The 17381-nt window shown below is 46.2% G+C and overlaps 1 protein-coding gene and 1 long non-coding RNA gene across 3 annotated transcripts in view; both read right to left on the reverse strand.

Moving 5' to 3' along the window:
* The window catches only part of LOC131107622 (uncharacterized), a 32125-nt gene extending 24714 nt beyond the window's left edge, over positions 1 to 7411 (reverse strand). The window contains exon 1 of the long non-coding RNA XR_009120283.1: positions 7084 to 7411. This is a non-coding gene — a long non-coding RNA (uncharacterized LOC131107622). The remainder of the gene's footprint in view (positions 1 to 7083) is intronic.
* Positions 7412 to 12938: 5527 nt separating this feature from the next.
* On the reverse strand, positions 12939 to 17198 carry yy1b (YY1 transcription factor b). Of its 2 annotated transcripts, none has more exons than XM_058057821.1 (5): positions 16397 to 17198; positions 15001 to 15163; positions 14855 to 14915; positions 14362 to 14520; positions 12939 to 13775 (listed from the first exon to the last, which is right to left on the reverse strand). In XM_058057821.1, the coding sequence occupies exons 1-5, from the start codon at positions 16980 to 16982 to the stop codon at positions 13593 to 13595; spliced, it is 1152 nt and encodes a 383-aa protein (XP_057913804.1). In that variant the 5' UTR covers positions 16983 to 17198; the 3' UTR covers positions 12939 to 13592. The 2 variants fall into 2 exon arrangements, with proteins under 2 accessions (XP_057913804.1, XP_057913805.1); XM_058057822.1 differs by having other exon boundaries at positions 15001 to 15151; positions 16397 to 17197.
* Positions 17199 to 17381: the final 183 nt, after the last annotated feature.

A 17381-nucleotide genomic window follows, 5' to 3' on the forward strand; every position in this document is an offset into this window, starting at 1 on the left:
TGTGGGCTGCACAGTGTACGAGTGGTTACCGCGCAGGCCACAAGGCTAGGAAACCCGAGTTCAATTCCTTCCTCCATCTCTGTGTGGAGTTTGCATGTTTTCTCCCCGTGCATGCAAACTCCACACAGAGATGGCCGAGGGTGGAATTGAACCCTGGTCTCCTAGCTGTGAGGTCTGCGCGCTAACCACTAGACTGCCGTGCCACCCTATGTTAGAATTTGTTAAAATCTACTAAAATCTGAGATTTCAGTTTTGTGGGTGAATATGGTCAATTACTAGCCCCAAATTATGTACATTTTTTTTCATATCTTTTCCCTAACCAAACATGAAAAATGGCTAAATGAAGTAAAATATGTAAAAGTATGAGGCAATAAAAAGACACCTTCAAAGACGATATGTAATATTCTACACTGGTCACCGACTGTCAGCAACATCACATGGATGATTCATGTCCGTCTTGGGTAATAGTAATAGCAGTGTAAAGGTGATTATTAGTTCATTTTTCAAAGCCTATTTAGAGGGCGGTGAACATAAACAGGCTGACTATGAAAATATCCCGTTCATGAATAAGGCATCCTACTTTGCAGAAATGATGCAACCAATTAACTGGCATAAAAGAGGGATTACTGTATTGCTGAGAATAAGCTAAATATGTAGAACATGTTGTTTGCCAGAACTTCATTCATTCATTTTCTAACGCGTATCCTCACAAGGGTCACAGTGTGCTGAAGCCTATCCCAGCTGTCTCGGGGTGAGAGGCGGGGTACACCCTCGACTGGTGGCCAGCCAATCACAGGGCCCATATAGACAAACAACCATTCACACTCACATTCATACCTATGGACAATTTGGAGTGGCTAATGAAGCTAACATGTTTTTGGAATGGGTGAAAAGCCATGCATGCACGGGGAGAAAACATGCAAACTCCACAAAGAGATGGCCGAGTGAGGAATTGAACTCGGGTTTCCGAGCTGTGTGGCCTGTGCGGTAACCACTTTTCCACTGTTTTGGGGGTTTTTTTTGTGCAAATTTTAAGAAGCATTTCATATTTAATTGTATATGACTTAAAGGTGGGCGGCACGGCGGTTGAGTGGTTAGCACGCAGACCTCACAGCTAGGAGACCAGGGTTCAATTCCCACCCTCGGCCATCTCTGTGTGGAGTTTGCATGTTCTCCCCGTGCATGCGTGGGTTTTCTCCGGGTACTCCGGTTTCCTCCCACATTCCAAAAATATGCTAGGTTAATTAGCCACTCCAAATTGTCCATAGGTATGAATGTGAGTGTGAATGGTTGTTTGTCTATATGTGCCCTGTGATTGGCTGGCCACCAGTCCAGGGTGTACCCCGCCTCTCGCCGGAAGACAGCTGGGATAGGCTGACCCTAGTGAGGAAAAGCGGTAGAAAATGAATGAATGAATGACCACTAAGAAAAAAGTGCTTGTTTATCTGAAATAAGGATTTTTCATTTTGCTTAGTTTTGAGTTTTTGCAGTTAACTGCACCCATCTGCTCTCTTTGTTCATTTCAGTGGAGTGGATTTGCGATTGCGACAGATGTTAGCGTTTGAAAATTTTTGAAGGGCACCGATATAATGTGTCTGAATGATACCTATCTTTGTTGTAAAAGACGGTCCACTAATTGGCCGACATGTAAAGGTGCAAACAATGCAAACCTAACAAAACAGAGCCACATGTAATCAAAAAAGATGGCCACCATTGTTTTCTTTTTTGGTTAACGTGAGGCCTTTTCTTTGGCCTGGTATCACCATACCGTGATGTCCCAACATTTACTGAAGCACACCACCAGGATGTAGCATTCCAAAGCAAAGCAAAGGAACGTACGCCCGCTAGCCCAGCGATACCAGCATCAGCTGCAACACGAGCTGTGATACGCTTGTGTGTATTTTAGTCGTCGGATGTAGCCTGATTGATTCCTACCTGCGCTTTGCTTTGCACAGCAGGGAGTCTCAGGGGGTGGGGGTGGGGGGCTGCGTACATGGTGGCTCTGAGACATACCGATATTCTGTCTTGCAGTCACGCGGGAAGAGGGATTTGCAAAGACGTGCGGAGCGTATACGACAAAGCATCGCTTGCATGCGTGCCGGCTGGTTCCTAGCATGTTTATTCATGGTTACCAGCCCATTAAGGGTGATTAAAATGCTGAGGAGGCTGGCCTGAGCCTCGGTTCATTCCTTGCAGAAAGCCAGAGGTGCCTGTTAATAATAGATGCAGGGGGGAGAGAGTCGAGGAGGAGAGGAGGAAAAGATGGAAGGTTTGCGAAACAAATACACAGGGAGGAGGGCGGGAGGAAAGCGGGCGAGGATGACGAGGGAGGCGGAGGAGCTGGGAGAAAGAGGCCACAGGGGGAGTGGGAAAGAATGCGGAGTGAAACACAAGAAGGAGGAGACGGGGAAAGAGCATCCTCTGTATGGCAGCCATGGAGCCGCCGGCTCTTCTGTATTCAAGGCAGCCATCCAAAGAGGGGAAGTGGGGACGGGGAGGGGGTGGGACGCGGCACTGAGGTGACAGACGTTGGCTTTGGGTCTAGTGGGGGGGAGGGTGGGGTGGGCCAGATCGAATCTACAAGCCGCCTCTTAGTGACACCGCACGAGAGCGACCTGCTTTCCGAAATCCTTCCAATGTGTTCACTCAAGCCTCTCGACAGGAAAACAACCTCGAGCACACAAAACGTCAGCAACAGACGCCGACCATCTGTAGCTCCTTTTTTACAGCCACCGACATGGAAGGGTGGAGCGGGGGCTGGGGGTTGAAGCTGACCCAGCATATTTGGGGGCTTTGGAAGCAGTAGTATATATATATATGATAAGGAGAAACGCTTTGCCGTGTTCTGTGTGAAATGAGCAGGCAAATAATTGTTGGATTTCACGCTACGGCACTCATATGTCCATTTTACCTGACCTCACGCTAACCTGGCCAGCAGGAAAACAACCATCTCACGCTAACCATGTGTAGCCCCTTTCACACAGCTCTTAGAAGAGTTTATATGCCGCTCTGACATTGTTTAAGTTGAGCGGTTACCGGAGCCCTAAGAGAGGCGACGACGCCTGTGTGAAAGCACGGGGGATGTCCTGCATGGCAATCATCCCATAACGGGATTCTGCATCATATCCACTGTAATATCCCACTCGGCTGTGTTCTGTGTGAAATGAACAGGCAAATAATTGTTGGCACTCATGCATCCATGCATCAATTTTACCTGACCTCTGTCTGAAAGAGCCTGTTGTGTGCCTTGCCAGCAGGAAAACAACCATCTCACCCTAACCACGTGTAGCCCCTTTCACACAGCTCTTAGAAGAGTTTATATGCCGCTCTGACATTGTTTAAGTTGAGCGGTTACCAGAGCCCTAATGTGAAAGCACGGGGGCGTCCTTGCATGGCAATCATCCCATAACGGGATTCTGCATCATATCCACTGTAATATCCCACTCGGCTGTGTTCTGTGTGAAATGGACAGACAAAAAAACGAGGGAGACACCGTTACGCTGGGATTTAGTCATTTTGCGGTATCTCTGTGTGAAAGAGGCTTTTGTGCGCCTGATTTGAAATGCTGCTCAAACGCCGCCGGGTCAGAGTGTTCATCTGAGGCTCTTTGATTAGCATCTCTTCCCCCCCTCCCTCACTGTTCCACCAATTAAATTCAATTTCTCTCTGCTAATGCTAATAGGCTTTTCATTTCTTTCTGCAACTTTGGAGTCGCGGTGTCCCTTTATGGAGCGCCGTCGCCCGCGTTTAACGACAGCCGTGATGAGCGGCACAATCCCATTGGAGCTCTGACGGCTCCAATTGGTGGCGTCGTCTTTGTTTTTAAAAGACGTCGCCGGGCCTATTTGAACAAACTGAAGGGCCCCGTTTGAATCAGATGGGTAATAGGAATACTTCATCAAAGTACACCGAGGTGCTCCGACGAGTGTTTTAGCACCTTTGGCTCGCCGGAGTTTTCATTATCTTCCAGCGGCAGCCGCTCTCATTATCATTCACACATGAGACCATTGTTTCCCCTGCTAAGCATCATTCCTGGGAGTACACCAGGAGAGCCCGGGGCCCGATAGCGAGCGCCACCAAAACAACATCCCTCCTACTGGGGGGGGGGGGTTGGACTGGAGGTGGCAGTGTAAAATATGCACCGGCAATTTTCATGGAGTATGCATTATTGAGAAGAGTAAATGGGTCCAGGATGAACATCATAGCTCATTAATAGTGAATGTGACTACTGTTTCTGGGAAAACAGCCGTCTGGGCGCGGGGGGGGATATAGGATGCGGAGGGAGGGAGGGAAGAGGAGGTAATTGAAACGGTCAATTCCAAACCAGACCGGCTTGTTTACTCAGCACCAACTGTGACTGGTATGAGAGGGCCAAGTATCCTGGCGCTGACGGCAGCACCCGCCACCTCTTCATCGTGACCGCGCCCGCCTGAGTCTGCTGGCGTCCTTCACCAAAACAACTTCTTTTGGATCCGCTGCATATTTATTACAGTAAACGTTGGATATATCGGACTCGGATATATCGGAAATTCGCTCACAACGGACAGATAAAAAAGAACCAATTTTTCTGTAATGCATTTCCAATAAAAATTCATTGCATATATCGGATTTTTTTATAACGGATTTCGCCTATTTCGGACAAAATCTCCAGTCCCGTTCCAATGCATTTCCATTAAATTTCACTCGCATATATCGGATGGCCGCATCGTGGCGCTCCGATTCGCCGAATCGTGACAGGCCGCTATACGACGTCATTTGCAGCGTTTGCAGCGTTGCCTGCGCGTCCAGGTACATTGGAAACATAGTCAAGGAAGTGCCTTTTTATAACGGATAAAATCCGATTTACGCCTATACCGGATATAAATCCGATATATGCGTAAAACGGACATTTTCCGGTATACGCATATAACGGATTTCGCTTATATCGGACAAAACCAGTGGGAACAATTGAATCCGATATATCCGAGGTTTACTGTATATGCATTTGACATGTCCTTTATGTGTTTTGTGTACAATGGGAATGGCTTAGTTTGTGCATTTAGGAATAAAACCCAACTTACACCACAACTAGGAGACCAGGGTTCAATTCCACCCTCGGCCATCTCTGTGTGGAGTTTGCATGTTCTCCCCGTGCATGCGTGGGTTTTCTCCGGGTACTCCGGTTTCCTCCCACATTCCAAAAACATGCTAGGTTAATTGGCGACTCCAAATTGTCCATAGGTATGAATGTGAGTGTGAATGGTTGTTGGTCTATATGTGCCCTGTGATTGGCTGGCGACCAGTCCAGGGTGTACACCGCCTCTCGCCCAAAGACAGCAGCGACCCTCGTGAGGAAAAGCGGTAGAAAATGAATGAATGAATGAATGAATGATTCCACTGTAATATCCCACTCGGCTGTGTTCTGTGTGATATGAACAGGCAAATAATTGTTGGATTTCACGCTACGGCACTCATGCGTCCATTTTACCTGACCTCTGTCTGAAAGAGCCTGTTGTGTGCCTGGCCAGCAGGAAAACAACCACGTCACGCTAACCACGTGTAGCCCCTTTCACACAGCTCTTAGAAGAGTTTATATGCCGCTCTGACATTGTTTAAGTTGAGCGGTTACCAGAGCCCTAAGAGAGGCGACGACGCCTGTGTGAAAGCACGGGGGATGTCCTGCATGGCAATCATCCCATAATGGGATTCTGTATCATATCCACTGTAATATCCCACTCGGCTGTGTTCTGTGTGAAATGAACAGGCAAATAATTGTTGGATTTCACGCTACGGCACTCATGCGTCCATTTTACCCGACCTCTGTCTGAAAGAGCCTGTTGTGTGCCTGGCCAGCAGGAAAACAACCACGTCACGCTATCCACGTGTAGCCCCTTTCACACAGCTCTTAGAAGAGTTTATATGCCGCTCTGACATTGTTTATTGTTCATTTAGGAATAAAACCCAACTTAAACCAAAACATCCACCATCTGGAGTTTTCATGGTGCGGACAATAAAGTACCTCTAACACTTATCAAGATCAGTGGAGCTAAAAGTGGGACATTAGAGACTTCCCAGTGTCCTCAAAGGCAGCATGAAGGCTGAAAAAAGGGAATTTAGCCGCACAGACAACAGTTTAGCTTACGTCAATTGGCATCATCGCCTCAGCCTCCCCAAGAAGGTTCCCACGACTTTTCCTCACCCCCCCCCCCCCACCCAACGCCCCCGGGCCCAGCATCTGTGTTCTGACTTCCATGCGCTCCGGGGTGATGGACGAGGCGGAGGCTGGCTGCATTTTACGGCAGACACAGCAGGCGCCATTAGGAAGCATTTTGCCTGATAGCTGCTATCGCTCATCCAGGTGATTTGCTCCGTCTCTTCGCCAATCGTTGCCAATGATGGATCTCTCATTGATTCTCCCCGTGTTGGAGATCACAAAGAGAACAAGCGGGCAGATGTTGCCGGCGAGCTCCCACAATCCATCCTGTGCTGCAGAGCAGAGGTGGTGGTGGTGGGGGGGGGCGTTGCAGTTTAAGCCTCTTTAGGGCTGCCATTCAGTGTGACTTTTTTAAAAAGTGCTTATGCTAATCTTGTTATCACTTGAGGCCTATGAGGATGGGAGGCTAATAGAGGATGGGAAGCTGCTGCAGGGTGGCAGTGGGAGGCGGGAGGGGTGTCGGCCTTGTCGCGCTTAACCCGAGAGCCTCCCCGAGCTTGCCAAATGCTGAGTCATGTCATAGCGATGCAGAAATCCACACGGCCCGGCGGGGGGCTCCCTCCGCCCGGATGGATGGGACAGGATTATGAAGCCGCTGTGTTTTTTTTTTTCTGCGCTAATCTTATTTATTGCTCACGCTGATCCCATCTAAGTGTGCTTGTCGGGTGCCGCCGCGTCGCGTTTAACACGGGTGTGACGCTAATTGCCCGTGCGAGGCGAGCATGCGTTAAAGGGGTGTATGGACTTAACAGCCCCCCCTAGGTGCAGCTTGATCATCCGTCATCCGTCCCCTCCCCCCAACAAGGCCTTTTGATCAGTCCCATTTGCAAAGTGGAACCTCCGTACTGATTAAAATCTCTCCAAAAAAAAGTCATTAGAAGATGTCTCACCTTCCGAGGATGGGACGTGATGAAGGTCCGAAATGAAGCATTCCTCCTGATGTAAAGGTCGACTCTTGATTGGCGGGTGAAGCTGGGAGAGAAAAACAGAGGATGAAAGACAATACCTTCATGATCATCATTATGTCACAACTGTAATAACCAAACACCCAAACAGGAAGTAGTAATCCTCATACGACGTGACAGGAAGTAACATGGCTACGTGAGCTACAGTGCTAACATTTTAGCAGCCACAGCAGGCTAGAAACAATATGTTCAAAATTTGTGTGTTTATGACAAACAAGGCACGGCGTCTCTTCGAACGGAGGCCACAATTTGAGGAAATACTTCAGTTCAGATGTGTAGAGAAGCCTGCCATGAAGTGTAGCAGCTACAGCAAAGGTTTACGACACACAATGCATGGCCGCCATCCACCCCAAGTACTGCATGTTGCTGCCCATTACTATGTGTATTACATGGCGGCTGAATACTCCAGGAAGGTACCACATCCATGAGGAAGGACTCCTTCATCATGGATCATGCACAAAAAGCCTCAAGAACGCATCTTCTAATTTATGAATTATTATGGATTTAGGACAGGGGTCTCAAACTCAATTTACCTGGGGGCCACTGGAGCTAGGGTCTGGGCAAGGCTGGGCTGCATCAGGTTTTCAAAAAAAAAATGCATTTATTAAAAAAATATACAAACTTTTTCAGTGCTTTATTTCCGATTTTCTACAATAAAAGCTCTGATAAAACATTCCACTGTTCTCAGATATCTTCATTTTTATTTTCTACACAAAATAAGATGAAAAATAAATAAACAAATCAAGAATAAAGAAAATCAATCAATCAGTAATAAATAAATATAATAATAATAATAATAAAACGGCAAATAATAAAATCTTAAGAAACCACATATAGTTGGTGGGTAGACAAATTATTTTTTTCAGATTAAAATTAACAAAGCATTATTAGAGCCGACTATAGTCACATTTATACTCTTTTTATTTACAACATATTGCGCAACTGCAGGGTCTTGAGACACATGCTAACTCGCAAACTAGAGTGCTGGCGACCTAAACGGCCTTCAAGTTATTTCCTTTCAACTCAAATATCCAAAAACTTACCACTTCCACACGAATAGGGAGGATAACTATTAACAGTTATTTAACCTTTAACATGAACATTAATCAAACGTAATAATTTTTTCTGGGTACATGATACCATACAGCATCCATATCAAACTTGCACGGGGCCGCACTAACATTAAACTTTCATATCAAGGCAGGGGCCTCAAACTAGTGTCCTGCGGGCCACATTTGGCCCACCGGCCGTGTGTTTGAGACCGCTGATTTCGGGTGTTCCATCAAATGTGGGTTAAACGTTAATAACGCCGTTCCCCAAGGTGAGATCATACCCTCTTGATCAACATGTTGAAACATATCAAGAATTTGAGGTTGTAAGCAGAGCTGCAAGATGCAAATGAGCCTTTCAAGGACAAAGGTTGACATATGACCGACAGGAAACGGAACGCACACGCCCTCAGACTCCCGTTCAATGCTGCCTGCAGCTTTCATTTGTGTTAGTGTCCAGTTAATTCATGACCCCAACATCATTGAAAGGCGACATAAGGAATCAATACACTGATTGTCAAAGCAGAATTCTTACGTTGGACCTCATTAGACGGCGTTCCTAATGAGGCCAAACAGTAAGGACAGGAAGCCGCCCGATGACATCATTCAGATGATTAGCATCATTAGCATTAGATGATGATGATGATGGCTGTGTCGGGCGCTAACATGCGAGGCGTTCTGTATCTCCACGCCGACATTGCGAGTGGTCATAGTCGAGTGTTACAAATTGCTGGGGTAATTCGGAGCTTAATTACTCCGCCGAAACAAATCAGGCGGCGGCACAGAGACAGACGCTGACTGCAAATAAGGCCGCCCAGAGACAGAGAAAGTGTGTCGGCGCACACTGGAGGAGACAAGGGCATCACAGCGAAGAGGAGGCGGGGGGGGGTGGATGAATTCCAAGCGGTATTGTGTGCTGTGACACGGAAGGAGGAGGGGGAAAAAAAAAAAAAGAAGTCAGCCTTGACATTTCAACTATTCAAAAGGCAGCCATCACATGTGTAAGTTGTGTCGAACGCCGGCGATGCTGGCGCTGTCAGCAGCCTGCCTTTCACACTCTCTCCTCTGTTACCTTGGCAACATATTTTCTGCATGGGAATAGCATCTCTGGCTGCGCTGGCTGGGAAAAAAAAAACACTTCAACACATTCCAACACACGGAAGGTTGAAGTTCTTCAAATTGACCACTCATTAAAGAAGGGGCCAACACAAGTTAGTGTTTGATTCCTCTGTGAAATTTTTGGATGGTGCCGGTGTACCTAATCAAGTGGCCATTGACTGTGTGCAAAGTAAAGTTTGTGGAGATTTAAAAGGAGGCCCATTACCGCCATTTGCTGGTGCCGTTTTGTGATCCCACCCTTCCCGGGGATTCATTTGGCTACAGACAAAAACAGCGAGAGTGAAAAAGAACCTTGTTATCAAGCAACGTAAAAAGGAATAATAAACCGCAGAGGGCCGAGGGGCGGATGTCCTGATGGTGTCGGCGCGGAGATGAAAGGGGCCGCCGTGACACAGCTTTGTTTCGCAGCTTGCGAAGCAGGCGGGGAGGCGGACTAATGAAAGGATAAATCCAGCTGCCGAAGTAGCACGGTGTAGCTGCCATGGCCGCCTGCTGCAAATAACTAAAAAGGATGAGAATGGCATCCAGGTAAACACGGAGCACGGGATTAAAGGGGGGAGCGGCGTAGGGGGTGCTGAGTGCTGTGACTCCTGGGAGAGAGGAGCCGTAATGAAATAAGCCTGTGAAAGAGAGCAGGTGTTGGAGCCTTGACAGACTTCAGCTGCATAACAAGTAGCACGTTTAGCCTCTCCTTGCTTTTGTCAGCCATGCCAATCTGCCGGATAAATAACCTCTTACTTAAAAAAACACAAGCAGACACACTGTGGTGCAATGGAGTCTCTCAACAATTACAATACAGTGAAAGCTCAACCTCCCCCACAGGAAATCATGGAAATAGAAATCATCGGCACCACGGCCAACCGGGAATCATTTATCAACTGTACAGGTAACGTTTTAGCATTCTTTACTGTCACACAAAAACAAAGAATCACTGGATATTAGTCCAATTCTCTTTCAAACATGTTGGACACTTTTCATGTTAAATACAACCAACCATTTTCCCAAAATATTTATGATTGTGGCTGCACGATGGTCGAGTGGTTAGCACGGTTTTCTCTGGGTACTCCGGTTTCCTCCCACATTCCAAAAAAAACAAAACATGGTTAATTGGCGACTCCATGGTTGTTTGTCTATATGTACCCTGTGATTGGCCGGCCACCAGTCCAGGGTGTACCCCGCCTCTCGCCCGAAGACAGCTGGGATAGGCTCTAGCACCCCCCGCGACCCTTGTGAGGATAAGCGGTAGAAAATAAATAAATGAATTAATTCATGATTGTGTATGATGAATACTGTATTAGAGATATATAATATATTTTTTCAGAACGATAACTTTATCATTTCTACATTTTACTTCGATGGAAGTGTGCAGTGTGCACACTAAGAAGGGCTGGATGAAATGAGGACGAGTCCTAATGAAACATCACGACATGACTACTACTAGGTATGTGTGTGTATATATATATATATATATATATATATATATATATATATATATATACACACACACAGTAAACCTCGGATATATCGGACTCGGATATATCGGAAATTCGCTCACAACGGACAGATAAAAAAGAACCGATTTTTCTGTAATGCATTTCCAATAAAAATTCATTGCATAAATCGGATTTTTTATAACGGATTTCGCCTATTTCGGACAAAATCTCCAGTCCCGTTCCAATGCATTTCCATTAAATTCCCCTCGCATATATCGGATGGCCGCATCGTGGTGCTCCGATTCGCCGAATCGTGACAGGCCGCTATACGACGTCATTTGCAGCGTTGCCTGCGCGTCCAGGTACATTGGAAACATAGTCAAGGAAGTGCCTTTTTATAACGGATAAAATCCGATTTACGCATATACCGGATATAAATCCGATATATGCGTAAAACGGACATTTTCCGGTATACGCATATAACGGATTTCGCTTATATCGGACAAAACCAGTGGGAACAATTGAATCCGATATATCCGAGGTTTACTGTATATATATATATATATATATATTACTCCTTTAATTGCGTGAGAACAAGCTACATAGATAATGGATGGGCTTTTCATTACAATCATCCCTTACCACATCACACTTGGAAATTTGATATTTCACTCTAGTACGTTTTTTTTATATATTCATGAATAATCGCTGTTTTGTAGTTGACTATGGTCTATTAGTAAAAAATAAAAACAATATTCAAACAAATTAGAAGTATTTTTGGCCTAAATTGCGTTTAGGAATACAGATATAAGGCATTCAGAAGACCCATTAAAAGATGTGATGATATGTCGTATTCTACACTGGTTACTGGGTGTCAGTACTTACATTGATTGAGGGCATAGCCACCGCAGGAAAAACTGTCCAGAAACAGGATGTAAAAAAAATAATTAACACTCACATTGCTAACGTGAGTGGATATTATGTTTACGATGTTTGATAATACAACCGTAAATGTGACTTACGTATGTCTAGACGGCTCTAATGTTAAAATCACTATTTAGAAGGTGGTAATCGTTTTTTTATTCACTATCTAGGAACATATTCCAGTTATACATAAGGAATCCTACTTCGTGGACATTCACTCATCACTGTCTGGAAACAATTAACCGGCATAAACAGGGGACTAGGATGTACCGTAGTCTGTTCCTGTCCCATTGCTTTATGACCATCATCACATTATTCCTATGGCACATTCCAGAGATTTACATGACCTCATACATGATTGGCTCTTGGCCCAATTCCCATGTGTATTGACTTTCCCCTGCAGTGAACACACGTCAACACAAGGTCAAAATGTGGGCGTGTCTTACACCAATGCTAAAGTTCGTCTCAGATGGTGTGAGATTGAATGAACCAGTACTTTCCAAAATAATTTAGACACTAGTTTGAAGCCTTAAACGAATAAATGAAGCCTTTGTTTTCCTTACCATAAATGGACATCAGCACCATGGAGAGCTGCCTGGTGTCATAACAGCCGTGCGCCAGAAGGGGGCAGCAGCGGGAAGCAGCAGTGTGTGGGCGTCTCCGAGCAGGCAGGAGAAAGGTGCACCTCTGCAGGACGCTGCTGACGTCGACAGTTAAGTTCATCCTGCTGAGTGAGCACAACACAAACATTAGAGTCAACTTCAGCATGGAAGTGGAAGCGAAATAAGGAAGGAAAATCCCTGCTGGCTGATGCAGATGAGACGCATTCTCTTCAGTTGCACAAGAGGTCCTCACTGGCCATACAAACTGGGACTTAAGAGCTAAAAAAAAAAAAATACAATAAAAGTCATATCATAAAAAATAAAAAAACAAAGCACTATTAAAATGACCACATAATTGCTTAGTGAAAGATAACTAATCAAGGTACATATATTTTTATCACAATACCCTTCTGAAAGTGTCAATCTTTGAGCAAGGCAGTGTCTGCTTCCATCGTAATAGCACGCAGCCTTTACATGTATTTTAGGCTGACGGTAATTCAATCAATAAAAACCAAATTGTACAAGGTGCTTCCTGAAACCTTCACATCTACTGATCTACTCTGCTGTCAGCCATGTTTTTACCGCAAGACGCTGCAATATGAAGACAACAACAACAAAAAAAAAGGCATAAATTCCAACAACAGACAGCTGTGTTAGAATCCAACAGTGCCGGCGTGGTGTCGCTTTATTGATACACACAGGTGCAACACGGGAGAGGTTATTGATTATTGTCTGTACACAACATTCTAACAAAAAAAAAATCTGGCTGTCACTAAAAGATTAACTGGTTAACACTAAAAAAAAAAAAATAATAATCAAATCCCACCTCTATAGTTCTATGCAAGTCCAATACAGCCATGTGATGCAAGTACAGGAGGTTATTGTGCGGTTAGCATGGATTAGTGTGCGGATGCAAACATTACAGCTTGGTGGTGAAACAAAAGGCGTACAATATGCACACCTGAAAGGCAAACAAAGCCATGTGACTCCATGAGAACAACAAACAGTATATACGCGCTTCGCTGCTCGCTCTGGTAAAAATAAGTCTCTGATGTTTTTTCACCCTGGGCTCCATCTTGAGCAATCCTGGGGGGGCTGGAGGGATGACGTCAGGTCTTTTGGGGTGTGGGTAGGGGGCGGTTGTCGTGACCGTGGTTCTGATTGGAAATGACAGCCAAAGCAATAGGATGCAGGAGAGCGCACTCAGTGTCTTTTTTTTTTTCTCTGGAAAAAGTCTGTCAGGTGTTGTTTTTAGTCATAGAATAAAAGTCTTTGTCATTCTGTTAGGACGCATCCCTGCGGCCGCCTCATTGGTTATTCTTGGCTTTGGCGTGTGTGAGGATGTGAGACTTGAGGTTGGTCGACTGGGCGAATTTCTTATTGCAGCCGTCGAAGGGGCACACGTACGGCCGGTCGCCGGTGTGGATCCGGACGTGCGTGCGCAGGTTGAAGTCCAGAGAGAAACGCTTGCCGCAGCCTTCGAAGGTGCACTGTCGAGGGGGAACAGGAGGTCAAGGGTTAGCTACCCGAAAGAAGCGCTGTGGAAATGCTGCATGTGTTCCAGTCCTCCTTACATCCAGGTGTGTTCACACTACACTTTTATCTTCATATTAAAATAGTAGATAAAAAAGTGATTTAGTGCTATCATGTCCGTCTTGAAAAGCAGACAGTTACTGTGATTGCTTTGAAAAAAAGATGGTGTGCATCTCTAATGAACGTATCAACACACAGGACTGTTTTCGGGATGTTTTGATGTTTGCTTCATCAAAATGTCTTGTTTGCAAATGATCAAAAACAGCACATGACTTGGGTTACCATTGTTTTAACTGCAAAACCTTAATTAAATTTGCTAAGATGTGCTTGTACTTGAACGCTGGTCAGCATCTTTTCATCCACAGAAAGAAGAAGAGGCTTTAATCGGCCACTTTGTGACCCGTGCAACTTTCATCCATTTAACGGCCCATTAACCCGGCAACCTGCACTATTAAATCCCCTTCATGTTGCAAGGAGATGTTTAGGATGATGATGACGACAAGGCTAATGCATAAGGGCTACAGGACTGTAGTCTAAGCCAACCTGGAAGGGTTTCTCCCCCGTGTGGACAAGCTGGTGGCGTTTGAGCTTGGAGCTCTCCACGAAGGCCTTGCCACACTCGGCGCAGACGTGCACGCGAGGCCCGTGGGTGTGGAGATGCTTCCTCATGGCCGAGTTGTCCCTGAACATCTTTGTGCAGCCCTGAGGAGAATAAACAAGCAGTGTCATGCACACAAAAAAAAAAAGACGGCACAGATGGTGCGCACAAAAATAGACAGTGTGGGTGTCTTAGTCCTGAAGTCTACCTGCTCATTTCATTAGGTACACCTGCTCAAGCTAATGAGAGGAAACAGATTTTCTAAATCTGGCTTTACAAAGACAATAATGCTTGCTTTCTATTATGTATTTGTGGTTTGCACAATACAAAGCACTGATGTGATCCTCTCATGCTAAAGAAGGCGACCATAATATTAGGAACAGCTCTCTAGGATATGTGGTATGATACAATGCAGATATTGTGCAGCGTCAAACTAACTTTATGAGGACAAGCTATCGTCCGTGGAGCATCGTCTTCTTTGACTTTCCTGGGTTTCATCCTGTTAAAGGAAAGAAAAAAAATGTAATTTGATCATCTTAGCATGAATCCCACCTTCATCTGCCAAGTCTTTGGTGTACACTCACCTGGCAAATTCCGCCAGTTGCTTGGGGTCGGACAGGTCAATGCCCGGGATGCCGCCGGGGGGCAGCTTCTTCCCCGTCATGTACTCGGAGTAATCTGGGGGCGAATTCTCCCCGACAACCTGCTCCTCCACCACCGACTCGTGGTCGATGTCTTTATTGTCATCTAAAAATACATTAGAGACTGAACCGAAAACACAGTAGCATTTCCCTGGGTGTGCACCTGCAGCAACAACAGTGCATTAGAAAATTACTACTGTATGGATATTTTTTAAGCGGTAATGTAGGATCACCAGGGCAAAATTTTGCCATAATCTGTCAATTTAATGTGTTGCCTTAGCAGACAGAATATAATGCAAAATGTGAAAAAATACATGTCTTTGGTTTAGTGTTTAACCTTGCTGCACGTTGTCCCCCGTCGACTTCTTATCACACACTGAAGTGAATCGGTACTCAATTCGTTCGAGTTACCGTCACAGACCACATGAACCGGGTACTCCATTCTCCCCTGTCACAGAGTACCAAGTTCCACCACCTCCCCGGACTTGTCCTGCATTTAATCACGCCCTGACATGTTACCTGGCTAGTAGCGGGAGTGCGTAAATCAACGAGTTAACCCGCGAGTCGCGATTTATTAAACTCGAGAGTTTTGACCAATTCGTTCAGGAATTGCACATCTCTACTCTTCATTTCTAGTTCTCACCAGCAGTGCTCTAAAAATAGCGCCACCCTGGAAATAGTTGCAAACCAACAAACGTACACGCTGACTTTGTGGTATTCAATGACACTAGTGAATAAATAAACGGTTTACGAAAATAATATGTGAAACTGCCTTAATTTGTTAAACAACATCGACAGATTGACAACTAGGCAAAGCTCAACAAGGCCAACTGTTAGCTGCTAACGGCTAATGCTAACTAGCTTGCAGCTTACTTGACGTCAAATGGAAAAAAATTAGCCTAATATGAACTTATACTCGACAAAGTGTCCCAGGAATGTGTCAGCGCCACAACGCCGAGGTGTTTCGCACTGTAAATTACTCAAAACCGACAACGTGTGCCTCTCCACCCAGTAAAAGCACGGCTTCCGCCGTGACTACCTAACCGCCACCATCGCCATTTTTTCGGGGCCGCCGCCATACTTCTCAGACTCGGGGAATATGGCGGCGCCCAGTAAGACTTAAAACATGGCTTCCCGTCAAAACAAAAACACATTTCCGCGCACCGAGCAGAGGTTTCACGTCGAAAACGAAACGCAACCTCGCTGGAATCGTCGCATCTCATGGTGGTTGCATGCGGACCATTCCAGGAAGTAGTCGGGTGCAGCAAGGACAACGCCCTGGCAATGAGGCCTCATGTAGCCGATATGTGACAGCCGCAGCTGGGCTAACGCTACTCACCCGACGCCCACATCGTCACCGAGAATTCCCCCTCCAGTGTCTTTATCTGCACCTGCTTTTGTTCCCATTTCCTCGCTCCGACCTCCGAGCCACTCAGATAGCTCTTTTTACCCGCTTTCTTGCCGCCGCCTCCCCGCTTCACTCGACCCACGGAGCTTTTCCCAGCTACAGTCACTAAAGTCTGTTCAATGTACTCGTCCTCCACCCCGGGAGCCGGCACCGGAATGAGAATCTGGTCCTCGAATCCTCCGCCGCCGTCATCCGTGTGTAGATCGCAATCATCCCCACCGACCACCTCCTCCCGGGTCTGAACCAGTATCACCTCCGGGTGGTGATGGTGATGGTGGATAGAGCTGTGGTTGTCCAGCGGCTGAAGTGCAATCATCGGCTGCTCGTCGTCTTCGTCCTCGTCGTCGTCGTCGTCGTCCTCCTCCTCATCATCATCATCATCCTCCTCGCCGCCGACCACCGTGGTCTCAATGGTCTCCACCGGTATGGTCTCCACCTCTATCTCATGGAGCTCCACGATCTCGGCCGGCATCTCCGAGCCGTCTGTCGCGATGTACAGCGTATCTCCGGATGCCATGTTGAAGTCCGCCAGCTTGCCTGTTTCATTCACGCCGTGTTTTGTGCTCCTGTTTCGGTGGGGATTAAGGACCCGCCACGCTTGCTCTCACACGCCCCCCAGCTCGGCTCTTGCTTCTTGCCCGCCTTCGATGCCTCTTCTTCGGCACCGAGTGTCGCCACTCTCCAGTCCCACGCCAGATCTCGCCGCCACTTTGCGCCCTCGTTGTGAAACATCGCGAGACTTGAGCGAGACGCGGAAGTTTCTTGTTAACGTTTCAGTGTTTTGTTTTTTTTTCATGTTCACAAAATTCACGAAATATACAATTACGATTGGGTAACTATAAAGTATTGAAACACTTATATATGCACTGCTACCATTAAAAATCACTTTTATGTCGTAGCAAATGTTCGCCATGTG

Source organism: Doryrhamphus excisus, chromosome 19, assembly GCF_030265055.1.
Source record: "Doryrhamphus excisus isolate RoL2022-K1 chromosome 19, RoL_Dexc_1.0, whole genome shotgun sequence".
Lineage (NCBI taxonomy): Eukaryota > Metazoa > Chordata > Actinopteri > Syngnathiformes > Syngnathidae > Doryrhamphus > Doryrhamphus excisus.